At 36.2% G+C, this 25,910-nt stretch overlaps 3 protein-coding genes and 1 non-coding gene across 4 annotated transcripts; all 4 read right to left on the reverse strand.

Moving 5' to 3' along the window:
- Positions 1-579: 579 nt before the first annotated feature.
- LOC136217405 (uncharacterized) lies at positions 580-1,634 on the reverse strand. Its single transcript, XM_066004005.1, has 3 exons — positions 1,334-1,634; positions 665-1,233; positions 580-618 (listed from the first exon to the last, which is right to left on the reverse strand). The coding sequence occupies exons 1-3, from the start codon at positions 1,521-1,523 to the stop codon at positions 580-582; spliced, it is 798 nt and encodes a 265-aa protein (XP_065860077.1). The 5' UTR covers positions 1,524-1,634.
- An 8,675-nt stretch (positions 1,635-10,309) lies between these two features.
- Positions 10,310-10,381, reverse strand: TRNAE-UUC (transfer RNA glutamic acid (anticodon UUC)). Its single transcript has one exon. It is a non-coding gene; the product is annotated as a tRNA-Glu (tRNA).
- A 7,776-nt stretch (positions 10,382-18,157) lies between these two features.
- LOC136219672 (transmembrane emp24 domain-containing protein p24beta3) lies at positions 18,158-20,724 on the reverse strand. The gene is made up of 4 exons (XM_066007161.1): positions 20,425-20,724; positions 19,205-19,391; positions 18,913-19,020; positions 18,158-18,546 (listed from the first exon to the last, which is right to left on the reverse strand). Exons 1-4 carry the CDS (start codon positions 20,623-20,625, stop codon positions 18,413-18,415), a joined length of 630 nt encoding a protein of 209 aa, XP_065863233.1. The 5' UTR covers positions 20,626-20,724; the 3' UTR covers positions 18,158-18,412.
- Positions 20,725-24,568: 3,844 nt separating this feature from the next.
- LOC136219673 (early light-induced protein 1, chloroplastic-like) lies at positions 24,569-25,504 on the reverse strand. The gene is made up of 2 exons (XM_066007162.1): positions 25,269-25,504; positions 24,569-25,170 (listed from the first exon to the last, which is right to left on the reverse strand). Exons 1-2 carry the CDS (start codon positions 25,407-25,409, stop codon positions 24,748-24,750), a joined length of 564 nt encoding a protein of 187 aa, XP_065863234.1. The 5' UTR covers positions 25,410-25,504; the 3' UTR covers positions 24,569-24,747.
- Between the last annotated feature and the right edge of the window lie 406 nt (positions 25,505-25,910).

A 25,910-nucleotide genomic window follows, 5' to 3' on the forward strand; every position in this document is an offset into this window, starting at 1 on the left:
AACTGGTCCACGGGCGAACAGCCTTAGAAGGCTGCAATATCGGTCTAGGAATGGTCTGCACATGTCCAAGCTATCGAAGGCATCGCCCCGGCATGTACGGCTCGATCACATCCCGATACCGTATCCATCCAGAATATAGAGTCCTCGGGGTCTCAGTAATGGCATCAGGGCCATACGGCATCCACATGACCTACAGATGTATAAAATTACATTAACACATACAAGTAATACACAAATTTGTTTTAATTGAATAGTATTTATAATTATAAAGCAAGTATACCTCATCTGCTGTCAACACATCAAGCCGGGCACGAAATGCTCTCAGCCGCTCATCGCTCTTCTCTATCGATATAGATGGCCACAACGAAGCCCTAGGAAGATCCGGGTCAACTGTAACTGCCTCTCGATGTGGCCTGAAGTAAGGAAAATACTCGTAAATCCAGGACTGGAGCAATGTCATACAACCCGTCATCTGCCCGCAATCTCCTCTGGTAGCAATACCAAGATGACGGTATAGATATGCTAGTGCAGCTGATCCCCAAGAAAGTCCAACGGCTCCAGCCGCCGAGTCCTGCACCTCTAACAGACAAGAAGGTCGGATGCGGTCACCACTCTTATCTACGAACAAGGTGGAACCGAGCATCAGCCACGTCCAAGCTATAGCCTGGGTCTCAGGAATCCGATCACCTCCATAGCGCTCCATGACGGAAGCGGCTCGTATACCACCAGAAGCATAATGACGGGCATCTAACTCAACCCGAGTCACCCCAAAAAAATCCATCACGCACTCCTTAAGCTCATCAACAGTCGCATCAGCAGTCACCATGGCACCATCTACGGGGATGCGCAATATCTCCCACACATCATGCATCAAAATGGTCATCTCGCCAAATGGCATGTGAAATGATGACGTGTCTGGCTGCCACCGCTCAACAAATGCCGTGATCAGTGCAGCATCTATGTGACTGTGCATAATACCAGGTAAATGGAACAAGCCAGATGACTCGATACGCGACTGAATCGTCCGGGAAGAACCACTGTACCATAATCTCAGCTTCGTGCAATACCCTGATCTGGTATGACACCTAAGGACGCCCCTGTCCTGACCGGCCCATATAGCACATGCAATATGTCCCAAAAAGCTCGGGATCACAGCACCATCAAATGGACCCCCGGGGACGGGGTCCTTCACAACCCAGTCATCCTCTACACTCCTCGATCGCTTGCTGCTACCTGAAATTACAGCAAACGGTAGACATTAATTTTTTAGTATATTTTTCAATAATCACGATTAACACAAATACAAATAAACACATTTTTTAATTTCTCTTACCAGAAGAAGATGCTGCGGTAGAAGAAAATCGTCCGTCTCGACCCCTCGTCACAACGCCACGATCTATGGGGATAGTATCAGCACTAGGACGATGCATAGAAGCATCCCCGTCCATGTCTATACCAGCCGCCTCATCTCGTCCCTCAGCACGCTCCGCCTGTGCAGCATGTGCCCTCCGGGCGTCCGCCATAAACCGCTGCTGCTCCTCCCGGTCCCGCCGAGCAGATGCAGTAACAGGACGTGAAGACGTGCGTCTAGGGTCAGCTCCCTCCTTATCCTGTAATATTATTTATTTATAAGGTATATTCAATTTAACATAATTTTTTTTTCTATACGTTCGGGTTTGCCTACGCCCGGTCCGTGCAATTTTTTAAAAAAAAAATTCAAAATCTGCCCCTTTTTGGCCTGGGCGGGTGGTTTACACCACCTGCCCTAAGGGCCAAACGGGTGCGGCGCACCAGTCGGCCTTAGGGCCGACCAGTGCGCCGCAAATGTTTGGCCCTTAGGCCAAACGGGTGGCGCATGCGCCCCACCATAAGGTGGAGCGCATGTGTTGTACGCGTTCCACCTTAAGTGGAACGCGTACGTCGAGCGATCCACCCTAAGGTGGATCGCATGCGCCGCGCGCTCCGCCTTACGGTGGAGCGCGTGCGCCGTGCGATCCACCTTAGGTGGAGATGGATTCCGGCGCCCGCCTAGGCGAAATTCTGGGATTTTAATCCCGAATTTCGGCCCGATTACTCACGATTTTGATAATTTTTTTTATGGAAATACTTAGCGTAATACCCATGTATCCTTTGCCGATGCCTCCTCTTCGTGCCATCTCGTTTTTGGTCGGTTTTTTTTAGAATGGAAAAGATGTTGAGAGGATTTGGAATTTCAAAACTTATGTTTGAAATAATGAGAAGGGCAAAAAGGTCAATACAGGACGGTGAACCGGAATTTTAGTGCGGTATATAGTCGCCCACTATATTTATCTCTAACTCTAAATACGGAATGTAATAAATTTATCCGGAGCATTTTCAAGTGAGATTAAATTACTCTTTTATTTTGCTTATAAAAAAAATCACATATTTTTTCGAAAAAAAGAAAATTACTCTTATATTTTTTTTGGTAGGAACATGAAAGAAAAAACAAAAATAAGAACAAAAACCTAATCTGGAATTAGTCTAGAGAAGCTAACCTCCACTACATCATTCAGGAGGAGCGAGAAAAGGAACTCAGGAGGAGAAGAGTAAGTTGTGACCCCCCATCTCTCTTCATGACCAGCCGCCACCAGACGATCCGTCACCCTGATCTGCTCTCTAAAGATATGGTTGAACTTGATGGACCCAAAAGACGAACTGATTCTCTTAATATCTTTAATCAAATTTAGGCTATTTTAGTAAATACTTATATAATATTTCGCCAAAAAAAAAAATGATAAGGGTAAATTTAATATTAATTTGATTGGTATATTATACATTTCAAACAATTTCTTGTTTATAATATAATAAATAATTTAGACATGTTAACCGTTTTTTTATTAACATATTGATAAGGTTTAATGATGAATGAATTGATTTTAATTGTAAATTAATAAAAAGGTTCATCCTTTGTAACAGATCTGAACAAGATATGCGTGTTTACTGAAGAAATCTAACCAAAGGTTAGACAAATTACAAGAATTGAAAGATTGAATTACAGAGAATGAAGGAATTAAGAAATGAAATCTTGAGAATATAAAGATGACAATAATCGATGCCTTATACCTAGCAGCTAGTCTGATATTTATACAGCCTAAAAACTAAAAACTAACCGTTGAGTAAAACGGTAGAAGCTACTGCGTTTTGTCTAATACCCCCCTCAAGCTGTAGTGTATACAGATAAAACACTAAGCTTGCTGAGATTGAGTTGGAACAACTTTGGTGAAAGTGGTTTGGTGAATATATCAGCAACTTGGTTGATTGAAGAAACTGAGATTGGCTTAATAACTCCTTGCACCAGCTTTTCCCGAACAAAGTGACAATCTAATTCGATGTGCTTTGTTCGCTCGTGGAATGTTGAATTATTTGTAAGATAGATGGCAGATAAATTATCACAGTAGAGAGGCACTGGTACTTTAGTAGACAATCTTAAGCTTTGAAAGACATATAGCAGCCATTGTACTTCTGCTGCAGCAGATGACATTGATCTGTATTCGGCCTCTGTTGAAGAGCGTGAAACAGTAGCTTGCTTTTTGCTCTTCCAAGAAATGAGAGATTGACCCAAAAACACACAGTATCCTGTGACACTCCTTCTTGTATCTACACATGTGGCCCAGTCAGCATCTTAGAAGGCCTGTAAGTGCTGAGACTGCGTTTTGGCTGGATAAAACAATCCCTGACCAGGATTGCCTTTGATGTAATGCAGAACACGTTGAGCAGCTTTAAGGTGGATAGCAGTTGGTGCTGAAAGAAACTGGCTAAGGGTATTGACAGCAAAGGTGATGTCTGGTCTGGTATTGGTTAAGTAAACCAATCTACCAATGAGCCTTCTATACACAGTAGGATCAGGCAACAGAATTCCTTGATCTTTAGAAAACCTTGTAGTAGGATCCATGGGAGTAGAAACTGGTTTTTCCCCTAACAGACCTGCATCTTCCAACAGTTCTAAAGCATACTTTCTTTGAGATATGTTAATGCCCTTTGATGTTCGAGCTATCTCAAAGCCAAGAAAAAAATTTAAAGTTCCCAAATCCTTAATACGAAATTCATTATCCAAAGATGTCTTAATAGAATCTATTTCATTAATATCAGTACCAGTTAATATAATATCATCTACGTATACAAGTAGAACAGTAACAAGATTTAATCTATGTTTTATGAACAAAGAATGATCTGAAACACACTGTTCATAACCATGTAAAACCAGAAAATTGGATAGTCTAGCAAACCATTGCCTACTAGCTTGTTTTAGACCATACAAAGATCTTTGAAGTTTACATACCATATCAGCATGAGGTAAAGAAATTCCAGGAGGAGGTTTCATATAAATTTCTTCATGCAATTCTCCATGAAGAAAAGCATTATTAACATCACATTGATATAAACCCCAACCTTGTAAAGCTGTTATTGCTAAAATTAATCTAACAGTAGTTAATTTAACTACTGGTGAAAAAGTATCAAGGTAATCTATACCTTCCACTTGAGTATATCCCTTAGCAACAAGCCTAGCTTTGTATCGTTCTAAAGTACCATCACTTTTAAGTTTGACTTTAAAAACAAAACCACAATTAATTGGTATCTTACTTGGAGGTAAATCAACTAGTGTCCATGTTTGATTGGCTTCTAAAGCCTCTAATTCTTTTGTCATTGCTTCCCTCCAACATTGATGTTTCACTGCTTCTTTGTAACTCTTAGGTTCAGGAATGATAGTTAAATTGAGAACATAAGACTTATGAACAGGAGCTAAGTGTGAATAACTAATGACTGCTGACAAAGGATGTTGTACAGATTTCTGTATCATAGGTTCAGCACTAACCTGATGACAATGATAGTCTACTAAATAAGAAGGTGTCACTCTCACTCTAGTAGACTTTCTTATACTTGGTTCAGGTGTGGCTTGGCTTTCTACAGTTGTCATTCTTAGGTTAGATTGACTATTCTCAACAGACTCATCAATATTCGCAAAATCTGTAGATTGAATATTAGTTATTGGTTCACTGTTTATCACTTCATTACTATGAAGTTGATCACTGATTTCAGATTCCCTAGTAATCCCTTCAACACTAGGTATAGACTGTTCATGAACTAAGTCAAGTGGTTGGTCATAATCTAATTCTATAGATTCATTAGGAAAAGTTCCATTTTCTCCTGTAAAATCATTATAAAGAGATAACGACGCTAAACATTCTTGACTTAAAGTTTGAAAGTCTATTAAAGGAGGATGAACATTAGTGGATGCATAAGGGAAAATATGTTCAGCAAACTTCACATCTCTAGAGACCGTGTAAGTATGTGTTATAAGGTTGTATACCCTATAACCTTTAACTTGAGATTTAAAACCCACAAAGATACAAGGTATTCCTCTAGGATCCATTTTATTCCTACCCTGTTTAAAATTGACTACATACACTAAACTACCAAAAAATTTCAAGTTCATATAGTCAACAGGTTTATTATACAAAACAGAAAAAAGGAGTCCTATTGCTTAAAACTGGAGTAGGCATTATGTTAATCAAATATGCAGCATGTAACACACAATCCCCCTAGAAGGTTAAAGGTAAAGATGCTTGAAATCTTAAAGACCTAGCAACAGATAACAAGTGCTGATGTTTCCTTTCCACTATACTATTTTGTTGAGGAGTATATGGACAAGAAAGTTGATGTAAAATACCTTTTGTATGACACAGTGTTCCTAATGCTAACTCGGGTGCATTATCACTTCTAATGGTCCTGATTTTCACAAAAAAATGTGTTTCTACAAAATTATAAAAACCTTCAAAGCATTTAGGTGCCTGTGCCTTATTTTTTAACAAGTATATCCATGTAAAACGACTAAAATCATCAATGATAGTCAAAAAATACTTATAACCCTGCTCGGTTTCAGTGGAGAAAGGTCCCCAAACATCAAGATGAACAAGTTCAAAAACTGAAGTAGTCTGTGTTATACTAACAGGAAAAGAAAGCCTCTTCAGCTTAGCTAGAGGGCAGATATTACAATCAAAATGTGAATGAGATGTCTCCTTCACAGTTATTGGTAAATCATGCAACAAACTAAATTTGGAAATAGGAAAATGCCCTAATCTATAATGCCACAACTGTTCATTAGTAAAATGATGTGACTTAGGCTTAATGGATGTAGAAATTGCTCCCACAGTTGACTTCTTAGGAGATGCTTTATTATGCTTTTCATGTGGAATGATGTATAATCCTTTGTAATATCTAGCTGAACCAATCGTCAGCTGTTGATTGGTGTCCTGAATATTACAAATATCAGAATCAAATAAGCATTTTACATGTGAATGTGATGCTAATTTGCTTACTGACATAATATTGAAAGTAAAAGAAGGTAGATAGAAAACATTCTTTAAGTATAAGCGATCATTAACCTGAACATCCCCTATTTTAGTAACCGTAAGCTGTTGATTATTAGGCAATTTCACAACTATATTATGAGTATCATGCACCGTATGAAAGTAATCTAGATTACTAACAATGTGGTCAGTAGCCCCACTATCTAGAATCCAACCATGTTGCATAATATCCATAGAATCTTTCATGATATTATTAATAACAGGGATAGAAATACCTGGATTGATAACACTTCCAATGACATGAGAATGTCCTGATTTTGTTGTTCCCTGTGATGGATTATCCAGCATATTCATCAGCCTATTATATTGGTCTTTGGATAAAGTGATACCAGAAATAAGTTCTTGAGGATTTGTAGAAGCAACTGCTTGACTGTCTACATGAAAATTCTCAGCAGCAACATGAGCTGTAGTATTATCACCACTACTAGAACCTACTCCTTTCTTCTTTGTGAACTTAAAACCAGCAGGAAATCCATGTTTTTTGTAACACTGATCAATTGTATGCCCAGGTTTGTCACAGTGACTACATTTGGGACCTTTTTTCTTATTGTCATAAAACTGACCCCTAGCCAAATTCACAGATGACTCAGTAGAAACACTTCCTATATTCTGTCTCTCTTGTTGCAAAATTAAAGAAAGTGTATTAGTGATATCTGGCATGGGTTTCATCAAGAAAATCTGTGACCTAACATTTGCAAATTCAGAGTTTAAACCTTTGAGAAACCTAATGACTTGATCCTCTTCTTGATAATTCTTCATCTTAGTTAAGAGTGTTGAACACTTTTGGCTATAGAAGGAGTAACTGACCTTGTTATCCATGAGAAAATCATGGTATTACATCTATCCCATGCAGGTCGATTCTGAATTCTAATTGAAGATAGCGTCATCGATCCATCGATAAAACTGATTTTATTTTTTGCACGAAGAGCCCTCTAAAATTCACGGCTCCATGAATGATAATTGTTTCCATTCAAAACCTGCGCTACAAGAACCAATGAAGGATTCTCTCCTGGATGTAAATAGTAGCAACTAGCCGGATTCAAAGATGGATCCACAAACCCTTGATTTGAAGAATTTCCTCCATGAGAAGTCTGATTTAATGGATTCTGAGTACCTGCTTCAGTTTCGTTTGCCATTGTTCAAGCTTGAACACCAAAAGTACGAATAACTGAACAAGACGAAAGAAGATTTGTGAAAGAATTTTTTTGCAAATAATTGCAAAAGAATGAATCGATCGCTGACAAAAAGATCGAGAGGTGAAGAAATTGCAGTAATGCGATTTCTGATTCAAAGATTTCAGTAAAACAATCGCAATAGAATTGAGATTTAGCACGGAAGCGGCTCTGATACCATAACAGATCTGAACAAGATATGCGTGTTTACTGAAGAAATCTAACCAAAGGTTAAACAAATTACAAGAATTGAAAGATTGAATTACAGAGAATGAAGGAATTAAGAAAGGAAATCTTGAGAATATAAAGATGACAATAATCGATGCCTTATACCTAGCAGCTAGTCTGATATTTATACAGCCTAAAAACTAAAAACTAACCGTTGAGTAAAACGGTAGAAGCTACTGCGTTTTGTCTAATACTTTGGCTAAAACAAAAGGAGTTAATCCCAATACTTATGAGCTAAACTCGTAGGAATCGTGAAATCCCTTCTACAATGGTGATTTCATGATTCATACGAGTTTAGCTCCTGAATATTGAGATTAACTCCTTCTAATTTAGCTAGAGAAGGAACCTCTTTATTGATTTACGGTTAAAATCAGCTCGTTCGTCATTAATCCATATCACATGTTTGTCACTTAGAAGATTCTATGTCACATATATATATATATATATATATATATATATATATATATATATATATATATATATATATATATTTGGTAGAATTCTATGTCACATATTTAGCAGTTAGCATTTTGATGGATATAACAGTTAAAAAATTGTTAAATAAGTCCATTCAACTTTTTTTGTTACGTATGTGTAAAGTTAATCTTATTTGAAAACGTTAAAAACAATTTCATACAATTTCGTACATTATGAATAAATCTAAAACTTCTCCAAAACGAGAGCAAATTTGCACCTTATCCTTAAAGAAAACTTCCAACTTTAAACTATGGTAGATTTAATACGAAGGATTTAGGATGAATTATTACACTAGTAGGATTAAAAGAAAAACTTTTTATTACTATTTCGAAAAGAGAATCTACTAACTTATACCAACCACTAACAATAACATACAATAAATATAACAATAAATCATAAACATAAACAATTAATCCAAACAGATCATTGAATAGAATTCATTCCTTCATTTCCTACTTGATGTAAGGGAATCCGAATTGAAGTTGCTGGATTCTCTGGGTGCCTGAGATAAAACAAAAAAGTGGTTAAAAAGGGATTAAGAATTGGCGACCTTGATCTGATGCTTAACTTGGTGAAGGAATAGATACTAAGTAGTAAGTAAACTTGGATGAGCAGATAAGAATAAATGAATATCTTTTGAATATTGTGTACCTTGTATTTATATGAGATTTAGGTTGTGTGCCTCAAATGTAAGCAAAAGGTCACATGATAGTCATTAATAACGGTTATAACAATTACACATGTGATTCCGCTAATCACAACGTGGAATGTGGGTCAGAATGTGCATGACATTTAAGGCCTCTTTTGAATGGACCATGTGGCTACGATGATTACATTTAAGGATGGGGGTGTTTCATTGGTCCACTTATATTCATAAAGAATGATGCGATATCAGATGTCACTTCCTCCTAAAGCTTTCGGTTCGAAGTGCTTTAGGGCTTCGTTTTGTGGTGTGAACGAAGGGCGAATCCTCTAGGCTTCGGATTTGATCGGTGTGTTACCAAATAAACTCTCTATTTTTTTCATTTATTAGGGTGTGACACGTCATTATTGATAGAGAGAGGTTGTAAGGAAGGGGATAATGGTATTTTAGTAATTGCATAAGGGAGAAACGTATTTTAGTAATTATATAAAAGGTGGGTCCCACTTTTTTAAATGAGTAGATGAAAATGATGAGGTGACGCATTGACTAGACGTTGATCAGTCACCTATAAAGTCCTACATATTAATAAGACAAAATGAAAGTTGCACACCAAAATGTGAAATGAGACAAATGTTATACACCATTGATAAAATTTACACGTGAATTTGGATTTCCAAGAAATAGATCCATATGTGGTTCCAATAAAAGAAAGGATTCAAATCCAACTGTTCGGAATGGTCTAAATGAGACAGATTAAATTATAGTTGCTTTTATGCGGATTTGGATTTTCAAGAAATATATGTTTTATTGTGTTTTTTTATATCTTTTATGACTTTATTTTTTACTCTTTCTAATTATTTTTGTTTTATTATAACGTGGATCTTATTCTTTATTTATTTTTTTATTGTATTTGTTTTAAAAATGGTCAAATTTCTTTTTCTCAGAAACATATACAAAATTCGTCAGTAAAAAAGATAAGGTAACCCACCATTATTTCGTTTATTTCATAAGAAAACTATTTCATTTATTAACTGTGAATTTCATAAAAATAGAAATGAAGTACATGTATATCCACAGAATTTATAACTTGCTTTGCAATCTCTTGCCTAAATATAAACATTTATATATAAAAAAAACAAAATCGTTTTGCTGTTGATAACAAACATTATTAATGTTTGGTTGGGAAAAAGAAAATAGCAGGGGTATCCCAGTAATTAGTGAAGCCAAAATTCGTTCTTATCCGCACAAAAAACAAAGGATGCCGTGGCAGGCAGAAGAGTCGGTGGATTTAAAATGTCACCTGCAGCAAGTCAATGGAAACATTTCTGACAAGTTTGCGTCAAAGTAATCATACTTTAATTTAAAATAAAATTTAATTTTTTAAATTGAAAAAATAAAAATTCCGATGCCGGGAATCGAACCCGGGTCTCCTGGGTGAAAGCCAGATATCCTAACCGCTGGACGACATCGGATTGATGTTATAGGATGAAGTTTTTTATTTTATAAATTGTTTCTGGTGTCCATTCATGCCAAAATCAAAATTGAAGAGAATGATTTTGAAGATGTTAATCTACACTGTAAAAAAATGACTTCAGTAGTAAATTTCGCATAGGAATTACCCGTCCATATAAATTTTGATTCAAGTGACTAATTATGTTATTAGATAACTAGGAATATTAATTATATTTAATTAAGAAATTATTTAATAAAAATATTATTTTAATAAGGAAGTTAGAATACTAATTGATCTATGATTAATATTATCTAATCCTTATGGAATAAGTAAATTTATATACGATCTAGGTTAGACATAAAAATAATCAGAATTAAGAACAAATCTTTCTCTCTCTCTAAAATTGGCGCTTCCACTCTTTCTCCATAAGGAGACTTCATTCTTAGATCATAGATTAATCGTTCTTTCTCCCAAATAACTTTGGTATGGAACAACGTGATCGGTAATATAAGTTTGTGATTCGAGTTCTTCCGCTTCCTATTGAATGTCAATTTACGGTTCAAAAGGTAACCTGATAATCTAAGTTTGAACCCGTATGATTAATTGAGTAGAAATCATTCCCTTCATGTTTTACTTCAGTATTTATTTATTTTTTATTTTATCCTTTAAAAAGGAAATAAGGGATAAGGTACAAAAATACCTTCAATTTTAATCAAGAGAAATTTTACCCTTAACTTCTAAAATGACGTAATTTTGTCCCTAATATCAGTAGCAAAGTACAAATTTACCCCAACATTGACAACAATTTGAGAAATAATTCATCAAACTGTCTTATTCGTCATGAATCTTATCATCTATAGTTCAGAATATGTATTATTTAATCACTTATTAGTAGTAACATATCACAAGCATATAAATAGGCGTGAAAAAAAATTAAAATATAAATATAAAATTATACCATATTTTGTAGGAGTTAGAAAAAAATTCAAATATTTCGTCGAATTTAAAAATATTAATATCTAACTCTTTTATTAAATCACAAAAAAATATGATTTTTTTAGAACCATCTGATATATGTATTGGTGTAGAATAAGAAGTAAAATATCTATATTTTATAATGATGTTTGAAATTAACTAAATTTTTCACGTTAAAAATAAAATCATTATTAACTACCAACTTTAAGAAATAAAATAGCACTATTTTAAACGTTCAGGGTAAAATTACTCTTAAATATCAACATTATAAATATTTTTTCACCTTATTTCGACAAACAATAAAAGAAGAAACCTTTATACCATTGCCATCAATTATCAAAGTTAGAAGTTATATAACTTACCGCTTAAATATACAAACTGTTACTTAATTAGTGGTATTATGATTGCAAAATTCTAATTTGTGCTATTTAGCTGAAGTATTATTTTTATTTTAATAAAATCATATTTAATAATTCACCGATAATTTCAATGTTACAACACTCATTAGGAGGGCTAAAACAACTACTTTAACATTTTCAGGACTAATTAATTTATTAGCACCTATATTTTGATAAAACACACTATTTAGTCTCTGTATTTTCAAAAACACACGATAATGTCCCTAAACTTTTTCTCAATGAACTGTTTAGTCCCTAATGTTTTTCTCTGTGAACTGTTTAGTCCCCGCCGTTAGACTCTCATGAAGATTCTGTTAGTCAATTTGGATTTGAGTCAAAATCTATTTAAAATAAAAAATGTAATGCCTTAACTACCATTTACCACAAAATCAAACATATAAGACCATTATCTTCATTATTTACAACAATAACAAAATTAGCAGAAACATCTTCCGTCATCACTGAAGCAGTTGACAGTAAACATGAGTTGTGAATATGGAGGAAATTAAACTCACCATCGAGAGTAAGAAGATTTCCACCTTCAATTTGAACAGGAAGAGTAAGCGAGGGAGATTTGAGTCGATTTCTACTTTCAATTCAAACAGAAAGAGTGAACATGAGTGATTCGATTATGAGTTAGGGATTCAATCCTTTCTCCATTTTTTTTGTGAGTGCGAGTTGTGAGAGAAAGACATAGATGTGTGAATTACTTTTGACTGATAAATAGTTAGGGTAATTTAGTAATTTCTGAATTCATAAACGGTAAAAAAATCTAACAAACAGACGGAATGACTAAACAGTTCACCGAGAAAAAGGTTAGAGACCTTACCGTATGTTTTTAAAAATACAGGGACTAAATAATGTGTTTTATCAAAATATAGGGACTAATAAATTAATTACCCTTTTATATATATAAATTTAAATTTAATAAATATAAAGTTTAGTTAATTTTTGAATGAACCGAGAAAAACCAAATAAAGATTAAACTTTTAGAGCAATTTACAGAGAACGAATATTGTTGTTAAAAGATAAGTTGTGAATAAATTTTAGGGCCTTCCTATTGTGTGCTGTTATTGTTGTGAGACAATGTTGGTTGTTGTAGATATCCAGAAGTCAATGCATGAAGATATTTCGAATGGCTTGATACACCGATATATGCTAGAGGAAGAGAAGTTCTGCAGGAGATGAGACAAAAAAACCAACGACTATAAGGATGAAATTAGAGAATGTCATGCTCGTGATGTTGAACTGCAAGCTAAAAATTAACAAGTTAGAAAAGCATAATAAGAAGTTGTGGGTGCTAAATGTGAGAAAGAATGAAGAAATTGCTAAGCATGGTATAGGATTACAAGAAGAAGTTGATGGGGTTAAAAAAAAAGCTTAAGAGCAGTTGTTAGAACATGCTTGTTGATAATTTTATTGTCTATGTTTAGGACGGATCTAGGAGAGGTTTAAGAGGAGGCTTGAGCACCCACTGGTCGTCCAAAAATGCTGAAAATTCTATGAAAACTATGAATGAAAGTTTTAATTTTTTTTAATGTAAAAGCACTAAAAAAAATATCAATTTAGCGTCCATAAATCACGATAAGCATCCCTCTTAGTGAATCATGGATTCGTTACTGTCTATGTTGCGTAGTGGTAGATATAAGCAAATTGATGTAACATTTAGTTTTCCTTGAAAGCACAACTAATTAAGATGTAGTGCAAGTGTTTGTGTAAATACCAAATGAGAATGTATTTATTTTTATGAATGAAAAAGTGTTTGAATTTGTTGATATGTGTTTACTTGTTTTAGATGAAGCAAAATGTACTTAATTATTGTACTGTAGGTGTTTGTATAAATGCCGTCATGAAATGATGTTTATGAAATATTTTTTGATAGTGGCATATATTGTACAAAATGGAATTAAAGAGAGAGTGTTTTTTGGCAGTGACTTTGTCACAAAATGGCATTAAAGTATCACAAAATATAGTGCATATAATCTATAAAAAAGATGTACAAAATAGCGCATAAATAATGGCTCAAAAGTTGTGTACAAAAACAAAACCATTACTGTAACAATTCTAATTAATAATAATAAAAAAATTACAATAACCACTACATCCATTACTATCACTTGTCACAGATGGATTATTAAAGCCAAATCTTTCAGCTAAACCCTCAAATTTGGTAAGAAAAAATAAAAAACAGAGATTTAAATGTAGAAAGGAGAGAAATGGTTGTCACTGATTTTGGTAACAAACCAAATTTGGTAATAACTACTCTTCCTGTTTCCCTAATTTCATCTCTCCTCTTCTCTTAGAAAATAAGATTGGGGTTAGCTTCCATAGGCTAATTCCTGGGTAGTTTGTTGTTGTTCGTTTTTCTTTTCCTTTTCTACCAAAAAAAAAAATGTAGAAAGGAGAGAAATGGTTGTCACTGATTTTGGTAACAAACCAAATTTGGTAATAACTACTTTAATGGTTGGTTGTTACCAAATCCCTCACAATAACAACCAAACAAGCACTAGAGACGGCCAAACCTGCATACATGGCAGACAGATGAGGGTAGAGAATTTCTAGCCTATATAACTAGCGGGATGAATTAAATTCAACCTGAAGTTGGAAATAAGTTGAAAACTACCCTAATAATGTATATAAATTTAATTTTTTTTTGGTTGGAACAAGAGGGCTAAGAGCCCAGAAAAACCAAAGGACCTACAACCGAATCTCCCGACTCAGCACAGTACCAACACAATCATCAAAAAGAATATCCTGGATGCCTGCAGAGGCACACCACACTCGTGATGACCAAAATCAAGAGTCCCTGCGAAATTCGCCATCCAGTCAGCGGCACGATTGCCCTCCCGATAGGTATGAATAAACTGAATCTCCCAATGCCTATCCCGAAACTCATAGCAATGCCGAAGCAGCCAATAATAAGGATGACAATAATCCAAATTACTAGTCAAAAAACGCACAACAGTTAAGGAATCAAAATCCATGATAACTCTCCTATATCCTCTCTCTCAAGCATGTCTCAGGCCATAGTAGGCTCCCCAGAGTTCTGCAAGAGTTACTGTACAAATTCCAATATTCACAGCAAAACCATGTAACCATTGGCCTGTAGAATCACGAAGAACCCCGCCAGCCGAAGCGAAACCCGGGTTGCCTTTGCACGCACCATTGGTATTCATCTTAACCTAGTCCGTCAAAGGCGGGAACCAACTGATCCAAACTGTGTGCATGGATTGAGGATTGAAATGATCACAAAACTCAGAGGTCTTACTGACTTCAGCGGCTTTATCCCGAATAAGAGTGGTCAGATCACCATTACCCTGCTCACCATCAAAAACCATGGCATTGCGCCTTTTCCACAGCCACCAAACACAAACGCTAAACAAAACTGGCCAATGAATATCATACACGGACTCAGCAGCTCCTAAATTACCACGGACTCAGTCTAAAACCGTCGAACTAAAGAAGAGAGGTTGAACGGACGACGGAAGAAAATGGAGCCAGAGATTCTTCATCGCTGCACAATCCTGGAGAAGATGGAGACTCGTCTCCTCGGCGCCGCAAAAAGGACAAGAGGCATTGTCAGTAAGGTGCCTCTTCCGGCGTTGCGCATTACACAAAATTCTGTCATGAGCAAGAAACCATAGGAAAACCCGAATCCGTTCCTGGACTTTGCATTTCCAGATAAGCTGCCACACTTTATCAGCCCTCAGTAACTCATCCTTTCTTAACAAATTATGACCCGAGGCCACCGAGTAGCATCCCGACGGCGTTTCCGTCCAAAACCAGCTATCCCGCTCACTGGTATCTGCAAAAACCATAACCGACGCAATTTGGAAGATCATAGAATGTGGAAGATAATTAGAGAAAGCAGACCAGTCCCACCCCCCATTATTCTTCCAAAAATCAGCCACTCGAGCTTCTTTCATGCTATTAGGGATCTCCGTTACCGCTTTGTGCACAAGGATATTAGGCCCGCACCAACGGTCTTTCCAAAAAGAAGTTGATAACCCGTTATGAACAAGCTTCCCTACCCCAAGGTGTAAAACAGAAGCGCTCTCCACAATGGCCTTCCAAGTTGAGGAATGAGTACTCTTTACTGCAAACATACTCAGACCTTGACTCCTTTTCACATATTTAGCTTTGCAAATGGCAACCCAAGGCCTAGTATCACTAGTTAACATCTTCCATCCAAGCTTAGCAAGAAACGCGAGATTAAACGGTCGCGTTTCACACAACCCCAAGCCTCCGAGAAGCTTTGATCTACAGACATTAGCCCAGACAACATGGTGAATTTTTCGGTGGCCTTCAACCGAGCCCCACAAAAATGCTCGATTGCAGCGATCAATCCGTCGACAGATGCTCATCGGCAGTAAAGCAGTTTGCATAGCATAACTAGGTATAGAGGAAGTGACGGACCGAATTAAAGTGGCCCGACCCGCCAACGACAAACATTTAGACTTCCACCCCGTGAGTCTATTCTGAACCCTATCAACAACAAGCTGATACGTCTCCTTCGTCACACGAGAGTGGATCAACGACATCCCCAAATACTTCCCCAACTTAGTGGTACTCGCAAATCCCAAAACGTCACAGATAGCACGCTTGTCATTCTCCAAAACATTTGAAGAGAAGAAAACGCGAGACTTATTCAAGCTAACCTTCTGTCCCGAAGCACTACAGAACCCATCAAAAATATTAGTGATAACATGGGCCTGGCGGATACTGGCATCAGCCAACAGGACAATGTCATCCGCAAAGAAGACGTGGGAAACTCGCGGCCCTCCCCTAGGAATGCTCATCGGTTTCCACTGCTTACTAGCAACATCGTCCTCAATCATATGGCTGAGTCTCTCCAATCACAAGACGAACAAATATGGGGAAAAGGGGGTCACCTTGTCTCAAGCCTCTAGACGGGATGAACCCAAGGAGTTTTTCCCCATTCCACAGAACATTCATAGCCGAAGCAAAAACACAATTCAAGATAAGCTGAATCCAAAACGAGCTCAATCCCAAGAGAGTAAGAGTATCCTTTAGAAAGGACCAACTTATCTGATCATACGCTTTCTCAAGGTCCAATTTCAGGATCATAGTACCCATTCGGTCCGTCTTAGTTTTCATGGTGTGAATTGCTTCCTGGAGCAAGATAATGTTATCAGAGATTTGCCTCCTAGGGATGAAGCTACAATGGGCGGGACTCACAATAGAGTTCAAGTGCGGTTTCAATCTGTTCACAATACATTTAATGACCAATTTGTAGAGAACATTACACAAACTGACAGGTCTAAACTGACTAAGAGAACCCGGGGCATTTACTTTAGGAATAACAGTAATTAGAGTCTCATTCCAGGTTGGATCAACAACTCCCGAATTCAAAGCCTGGACCACCTCCACTGACACCTGAGAAGAGAGAGAACTCTAGAGTTTCTAGTAAAAGACCGCTTGATAGCCGTCCGGGCCGGGAGCTTTATAGGGGGACATATCAAAAAGGGCCGTGCGGACCTCCGAGATATCAAAAACACGAGAGAAGGAATTAATCATACCAGCATTCAGCTCAGGGAAGGAAGACAAGGAAGTAAGAGGAGGTCGGCGCCGTGTAAAGAGTGCGAAAAAAATCCACAACCATGCATTTCAATTCGGCTGCATCCCAGACCCACACACCATCACAATTTTGCAACCCCTCAACCTTGTTCCGACGTCTCCGTATAAGCGTAGATGAGTGGAAGAAAGATGTATTCCTGTCCCCCATACATATCCACTTAATACGCGACTTTTGAAACCAATACATTTCCTCCAAACGAAGAACTTCATCCAGCTCACTCATTAACTTTTTTTCCAAGTTTCAAAAGCCCACCAAGTGTTTGTGTAAATACCAAATGAGAATGTATACAAATTTAATAACTACTCTAAATGTGTATCTTTCACAGCTTTTTCTTTTTTCGTTTTTTATACGGCTTACGGAATCGAAATTAATGAACATAAATTATTAGAGTGTTGATTCAAGAGAACACCAGCCCTGGTTGCTATTTCAAATTTGTTAATTCTAAAATGCCAACAATGGAATAAAATTAGCAGCAAAATAGCAAAGAAATTGAAGATGTTCTTCCGGACATACTCCAGCAATTTCAATTAACACAATTTATTTATTCTGAAAAGAATACCAATAAATGAGGAAGACCCAAAAAAAAAGTTTTCAAATTTCATCCACGATAAAATAAAAATAAAAATAACACTCTAAAAATACCATTTAAATTCATACATACAGTAAATACATAAGATACAAGAAAGTAAAAAATTGCAAAGTAGAGGCTTGTTTGTGCACCCAACGCCAGGTGGTGTGACTCTATGCTTATGCTACTTTATACATAATACATGTCTAAGTTCCAATAAATCGCACAATAAAATGTTTTCAGATGCAGCGATTCTAGGGAGAAAAATAATAAGGATCAGCTGATAATAATTTAATGCATGATCATGTATTTCCAGACAAGTATAATTTGTAAAATAAGATAGCTCTGATACCAGGAAATTGTTACTAGATCCCTATGTTCTAAACTTACATTATAATTGAAATGAAAAAAATTTCAACAGTATATAACAGCACATACATTTTATAAATACCAAGATGCATTTCTCAAAATTTATCCAGTCAATTAGCCACATCATTGATAGTAAGGTGCTCAGACCCGGTTGTACGCCACTGACTTGCTGAAAAGGCGACGAATATATACTACCTGAAGTGAGCTTACAATAGCCAACAAAAGGTACTCTCCCACTGTGTATCCTATAACACGCTTCCGTGTACTTTCATTGGCTGTCAAGCAAACAAATAAATCTTAGAAACAGAAATGTTCTAATTAGAAACAGACAATGTGTAAAATCAAAACTTTCAGCCAGTTCGCTACGCGAGTCGATCACAATATAGAAGAAAATGTGTTTTATTGTTTTCACAAGCACGAAGTATGTACTAGGTAGAGACATTTCACTTGATTTTGTAATGTGTGATAGAGTGGATAATAAAGGTGGTCTTTGGATTCATGATACTTAACACCATGACATCAAAAGATGCAGACTTTATAATTCGAAAACAGTCCCCAATCCATCCATCACCAATAAAAGAAAAGGGTCAAAGAATGACCAGAAAGAAATATAGTTCAATGCACGGGCAAAAGAGACTTACTACGGCGATGTCGAGCATCACGTGCTTTTAAATACTTCTGCTCTGCTATAACAGACTCCAACGCCTCCCTCAGCTCAGCAATTTTAACATTAATTGGATTCAAATGCTCTGCAAGAATAAACCAGGTCAACATCAAAACTCACAATTACAGGAAAACAGAAATTTCAAATGCCATTACTCTAAAATTATGAAAACAATTGCAATGTCACTAAAATTATTGTTCGATATTAGTATAGCTCATAGGTTGAAAGCATACAGAGGCTAAAATATTTAATGAAAACAGTGAACAAACCATCTTTAGCAAGATCATGCTCGTTGGGAATGTGACCAACATGAATATAAAAAGAGACAGTCTCTGGTGTTGAGTAAGGATTGTGAAAACAGAATTTGTACATTCCACTTCTTGGGGCCTTGAAGTCAAACTTGTCCCCAGATGTCCCCTTTATAGTGTGTACTAAATTATTCGCAGGAGAAGTCACCTGTATCACAGCCCAAAATCAAGATAATGAAAACATAGAAAGAAAAAACTAACTAATGCAACTTATCACAGGAATCCCAACATCTAGCATGGATTCATGACAATTCACCATAACTACGAATTTGTTCTCCACTGTTGAAAAGGTGGATAACAAATGGATCAAACATGAAACCATACATAAGGCTTTGTCAAGCATTGTAATCTCCACTCTCAAAGCCATTTTTTCAACCTTCTTTTTCTTTTCTATCCAGAAAAAGGAACCCAGACAAGACAAAAACTTAACTCGATTTATATATTATCCCGTTATAAGAATAAGGGCCAGTGCCAAGACAAGTATCTTTCCTAGTACATATTACCTCTCAAACACAGCAGTTTTCTTCGTATTTTGACTTGGCTCTGTATCTTATTAAGTCTTTCATGTAGCAAAGCAATGGTTATTAGTAAAACATTTCTCATGAATGTTAGGCCAAGTAATTTTCGCAAGTTTCAGTTCTACTTGCAGCTGTACGACCAATTAATGTTTTCCAAACTCTTTATCTTCAATATATTGTTACAGTTCATCAAGGGGTAACAAATATAATAAAGTTCATTACAAGCTTAATTTCACAAGGATCAAGTGAAAACATCAATCAAGTTTGATATATAGCTATCGCTTACATAAAAGAGACCAAAGCTTATGATCTCCACACCCAGAAAAAATAATATTCCTAGAACTTCAAGCGTTAGAGGGCTTCATTTAATTTCTAATTTATTGAGCAAGCTAAAATTCGTTATTCCCCTTGATTGACCTCAATTTTGTTGGAAACCAATCACACCCTACAAAAACAACCATATTTTCCCAAGTTTCTCCTAAAACTCCAATAAATTCCTAACAAAGAAATCAATAAGAAAACTACAAAAACCCAGAGGAACTGATCCAGAAACATTAATAAAATAAAGTGAAACCAGACCCGTAGATCTATAGCAATCGAGAAAAACAAGGGGACGGATTTAAATGAAGCATAAGGGAGATATAGAAGGGCAGAAAGGCTTACGCTGAAATCGATCCCTGGGTGATCGGAGCTCCAGAAAATGTCGTGATCAACCACCACGAAGTTTCCGGAAACGGAGTCGCCTTCGTAGAGAACGTATTCATAGACGCATTCAATGTCGTTTACGGTGACAGATATAGAAGATATACGCCCAATTACGCACAATAAAAGAACTACCGCCAAATTGATCTTCCGTCTCTGCATCTCTGTTCCGATATTGATTCAAAATTCTTTTCCCCTGATTTTCAAGAGATCGAAAAACACAGCGTAAGCGTTGAAAGATGACCAGCGCTTTGTTTCTGGTTTGTCCAAACATTGATATACAGTTTATCTTCCTGAAAACGATGTCGTTTCCATTTCCGTTCTGACAATGTGCGTTTTGACTTTTGAGTATTTTATTTAGTACTATAGATTGGATTAAAACTCTTATATTTTTGAAAGCTAGGACTAAAACTCTTTTAAAATCAAAATTATATTTTCATATATTTCCTTAAAACTTTAAATTAAAAATTCCAAGTACAAAACAATGTTAGATAGAAAATGTGGACTAAACAAATTATTATTATGTCATATTGAGTTCTATTATAAAAAACCACAAGAAAAAAGTTTTTTTTAAAGAAAAAATACAATAGTATTAAACTTCTTTACAAATATAAAATGCTGGAACTGAATCCTAATATACAGCCTAGGATGTAAACGAGCCGAGCCCGAATCTAGGTAGACTCGGTATTGGCTCGTTAATATCTCGAACTGAGCCTTGTTTTGACAAGATTTGATCGAGTTTTGACTAATTCGAGCTTTTAATGAACTTTAATCAAATTCATCACAAAAGCATAGAAAGTAGCTCAGATGAACTTTATAAATTCGTATTTTGTGTGCTTATTATAAATCTAAATGTAATGGTTTATTTTAAATATTAGTATTTTATCTCTTTTTATGTGTGTGTTTAGTGTTATAGGTCTTGATAAAAGCCAAGAATAGTACCCGCTTCAAGTGCAAGTTGTAACTAGACAGTTTCCACTCTTCCCTCCAATGATATCTCCCCTGCTATTGTTTTAGGAAGTTATTGTCCACATGATGGTGTTATGGATGAAGAAATGAAAATTTTAAACTTCTTATAGTGTTTACTGAGACAATTGATGGAGCACTATCGAAATAAGAAGAAAGATTTGCATATGGTTTTCATTGACTTGGAGAAGGCATATGATAAGATACCAAGAGAAGTACTTTGGTGGGCCTTAATAAGGAAAGACATTTCGCGGAAATATATTGACATCATAAAGGACATGTATGAGGGAGCATGCACGAGTGTACGTACTAGTGTTGGGAAGACTGAAGAGTTCCCTATTACGATTGGAGTGCATCAAGGTTCCGCACTAAGCCCATTTCTTTTTGCCATCATTATGGATGAACTAACGAGTTCACTTCAAGATGGTATACTATGGTGCATGTTGTTTGCAGATGATATTGTGTTGGTTGATGAGACGAAAGGTGTGGAGAGGAATATGGAACTATGGAGACAAACTTTAGAATCTAGAGGCTTTAAGTTGAGCCGAAGTAAGACATAATATTTGGAGTGTAAGTTTAACGACGATAGGAGTAGGGAGGCAGAGGCAATCACCCTAGATGGGAGAGTTATTCAGGCCTCGGAGTGCTTCCGGTATTTAGGATATATTATCCAAACAGATGGAGAAGTAGATGGAGATGTTGCTCATAGGATTAAATCTGGTTGGGCGAAGTGGAAGAGTACTATGAGTTTCCTTTGTGACCCCGACATGCCTAATAGATTGAAGGGAAAATTCTACCGCACGACGATCATGCCAGCATTGTTATATGGTACGGAGTGTTGGGCAGTGAAACTGTCACATTCATAAGATGTCGGTGGCGGAGATGCGTATGTTGAGATGGATGTGTGGTCATATGAGAAAGGATAGGGTGAGTAATGAAATAATTAGGACAAAAGTTACATCTATTGAAAATAAAATGAGGGAAAACCGACTAAGGTGGTTTGACCATGTAAGACGAAGAGTGCTTGATGCGCCGGTTAGGAAGTAGTGATGAGGGGTAGGGGTAGACCTAAGCAAACTTGGAAGAGAGCGATCGAGAGTGATATGAGTTTATTAGGGATTAAAGAGAACATGGTAGTGGATAGGACAAAGTGGAGGGAGAGAATTTATGTCGCTGACACGGATTGATTACGCGGTTTCATATGATGGTTCATGTTAGCCGATCCCGAATCATTTTGGGACTAAGGCTTTATTGTTGTTGTATAGTGTTTACTGAAGTTCCGTGTCACGATTAGGGATGAGTATGGTTCGATTTATAAACTGAACCGGATCAAATAAAGGTGAACCAAATAAAAACAACTTTTATAAATGAACCGAACAGAACTATTTTGGGTTGGTTCGGTTTGGTTCTATTCCAAACTAAATTGGAGATTTGCTTACAATTTCTTATAGCATGGATATGTTTATAAACTTTAAGTTTACCAATATCAAAATCTCAAAATAATTTGTTGCTGTAGCTTATTTTTTTTTCAAAATTATAAACTGATTCTAATTCATGTAAATTAATTAAATCTCATAATAAAATTAATGATTCTAAACCCGTAATAATTAATTATAAATTAAAAAAACAATCCAATAATCAGTAAACATAAATAAATTAGTCTCAGAATATAAATGATTGATGCCCTACTAGAATAATAATAACTAAAAGGGTAATTAATTTATTAGTCCCTATATTTTGACAAAACACACTGTTTAGTCCCTGTATTTTCAAAAATACATGGTAAGGTCCCTAACCTTTTTCTCAGTGAACTGTTTAGTCCTTCCGTCTGTTTGTTACATTTTTTACCGTTTATGACTTCGGAAATGACTAAATTACCCTTTACTATTTACCTTCAAACTTCAGAAGAGTAATCCAATTTAGAAGAAGAAGCTATTTGCATGGAGAACAATAAAAAGAACAGACTCAACGCTTACGAATTTGAACGATTAAGAAGAAAATTAAGAACAAGAACACTCAAAGTTGATTTCAGATGCATTAGAGTTTAAAGGAAAGCAAAATAAAGGAAAAGAAGAACATAAATCCAAATTGACTAACAGAATCTTCATGAGAGTCTAACGGCAGAGACTAAACAGTTCACCAAGAAAAATATTAGGGACTAAACAGTTCACCGAGAAAAACGTTAGGGACTTTAGTGTGTGTTTTTGAAAATACAGGGACTAAACAGTGTGTTTTGTCAAAATATAGGGACTAATAAATTAATTACCCTAACTAAAACAATAGTCTTGATGTTCAAAATTCAAATTAAACTTTTTAAAAACTTTATCAATCACGTTTAAACTCGAGGTGTCCACTGTGGTTACTTTGTTTTTTTACGAACCTAAAAAAAAAAAAAAAAAAAAAAGTAACAAATAAAAAATAGTTTACCCAAGATAAATTAGATCACAGACTACCAATACAAACATAAACAAAAAAATGTTGTGGTATGTAATGCATTCATTAGGTGCAGAATCATTTTAGAATTCATAAAATTTGGTTGTCACCAGGCACAATTACATCCAAGATGGCAAGGAGAGAATGCGGAGAAGAACAAAATCTTATACGCCCGGTTAGCCAACTTGGCAACAAAGCATGACTGCAACACTTCTCAGCTGGCTCTGGCATGCCTTCTTCATCAAGGGGATGATGTAGTCCCAATTCCTGGTAATCTATGCTGTTACTGTCAAAGTTCCTTCCTTTTTCATATATGTTTGAGGTTAAGCAGACCCTGAATTGACTGTTTGTTACTTTCTGAAAAATTGAAATTGTGCAGGCACAACCAAAATTAAGAACCTTGACAACAATATCAAATCTGTGGCTGTAAAGCTCACAGAAGAAGAGGTGAAAGAAATTTCAGTTGCTGTGAATATCAACGAAGTTTGGAGCAGAGAACTTTCACCTTTACTAGCTAAGTATTCCTGGAAGCTTGAAAATACCCCTCCAAAATCATAAGCTAAAAAATATATCCTCTGTGAAAGAAGCGTTAGAAACTAGAAATTTCTGCCTTTTTATTACAATAATTGAGGCAATGAATGTGTTGTTTGTAAGTGATGTTGGTGTAACAGAGATAGATTTATCTGCTAGCTAAACAGGCAAAGTGTGTAGGATACTCATGAATAACATATATAACATCCACAGTACTGATGCAAGTACGAAAATTCCAAAAGAATAGTTTATAAAGTATACATTACATGTGTGAATAGTGTGAATCCTGACTAGCAGTATCAAACTTGATCCTATTTACATCTGTATTCATACAGTCCAAAATTTCAAATTTGATCAGATGAAAGCTCCACCCTTAACATACTCTGTAAATGCAAGAGCAACAAGTCCCAACATAGCAAATCTGCCGTTCCAAAGCTCAGCATCAGAAGTCATAAACCCATCTGATTTAGATTCAACACTCACTCCTTTCAAAAGTGGAATCAAAGATGCAAGTGAGAGTAACACACTTGATCCTACGAACCATGTGACTCCACCATCTGATACTTGACTCAACAAATCATGACCGTTGGCTAGTTCAACTGCAACTGCAGCCACAAAGCCTATCATAGCCAATCTGCCGTTGATCCTCTCCGGAGCTGGCCCGCTAAATGCCAATATGTCTGAGAACTTTGTAGGACTAGACTTCAATTTGGGGGGTGTGGCAACAGATTCTAATGGCTTCTGATTCATAACATTTTCCTTCTCCGTTTGGTCTCCCTGCATATCAAAATAGCAAATATATATAATCTTCATTAATGTGAACTCCTAAAATAATTGATTATCAAATTGAAACATGATGAAGCATAAAAAGTTACCTCAGCCATGCATCTGACAGAAGTAGAAAATCTAACATTTCTGTGTCTAGAAGGGGCTGCAAGGAATTGACTAACACTAGCTCTGTTAGATACGGTACGCATAACTGGGCTGCACAGTAGAGATGTAGTAGCTCCGGCCATTGTATTCAACGATTGAATTAAATGCTCAAACTGTCAAAGGGATTGAAATTGTAATGAGAGCTAATAACTTGCAATTTCTAAATTGGGATACTTATTATGAGAAGGTGAGGGAGAATATTTAGGATGGGTGAGTGGAGACGTGGGCCTAATTGTCCACACATATGGGGAAATTGTTGACGTGGATACTTTACTTGCCATCAGTGCTGCCACTTGTGGTTATGGGACTTTCTAGATAATTGAGTCCAAACCAAACCACATCAATTGGACACGTCACAGTTTATCAATTACTGCACATTGTTCTTCCAGCAGGCCCGAGAGATTTCTCGGGGAGAAAGGGTTCATCTCACTTTGAATTTGGTCTGCATTATTCATCTGGCGAAAATTATTTCCATAGGATAAAGTTAATAAAAAAAGAAAAAACCTTGTTTATCACACTTTGAGGATGACTTAACTTTTTCATTCACAGATTGTAATCTCTTGTTCAAAGTCTTGTTTCTAGAT

Source organism: Euphorbia lathyris, chromosome 2, assembly GCF_963576675.1.
Source record: "Euphorbia lathyris chromosome 2, ddEupLath1.1, whole genome shotgun sequence".
Taxonomy (NCBI): domain Eukaryota; kingdom Viridiplantae; phylum Streptophyta; class Magnoliopsida; order Malpighiales; family Euphorbiaceae; genus Euphorbia; species Euphorbia lathyris.

Bases quoted from the DNA above. Each gene is read 5' to 3' on its own strand.
- LOC136217405 (XM_066004005.1), bottom strand. From the start codon at position 1,523: ATGGCGGACGCCCGGAGGGCACATGCTGCACAGGCGGAGCGTGCTGAG. The intron at 1,234-1,333 runs GTAAGAGAAATT...CTGTAATTTCAG, and splicing joins TACCGCAGCATCTTCTTCTG to GTAGCAGCAAGCGATCGAGG. The intron at 619-664 runs GCTATAGCTTGG...CCTTGTTCGTAG, and splicing joins ATCGGATTCCTGAGACCCAG to ATAAGAGTGGTGACCGCATC.
- LOC136219672 (XM_066007161.1), bottom strand. From the start codon at position 20,625: ATGCAGAGACGGAAGATCAATTTGGCGGTAGTTCTTTTATTGTGCGTA. The intron at 19,021-19,204 runs GTTTGTTCACTG...TTATTCTTGCAG, and splicing joins GCATGATCTTGCTAAAGATG to AGCATTTGAATCCAATTAAT. The intron at 18,547-18,912 runs GTAAGTCTCTTT...TTTGCTTGACAG, and splicing joins TGATGCTCGACATCGCCGTA to CCAATGAAAGTACACGGAAG.
- LOC136219673 (XM_066007162.1), bottom strand. From the start codon at position 25,409: ATGGCCGGAGCTACTACATCTCTACTGTGCAGCCCAGTTATGCGTACC. The intron at 25,171-25,268 runs GTAACTTTTTAT...TTTGATATGCAG, and splicing joins CTGTCAGATGCATGGCTGAG to GGAGACCAAACGGAGAAGGA.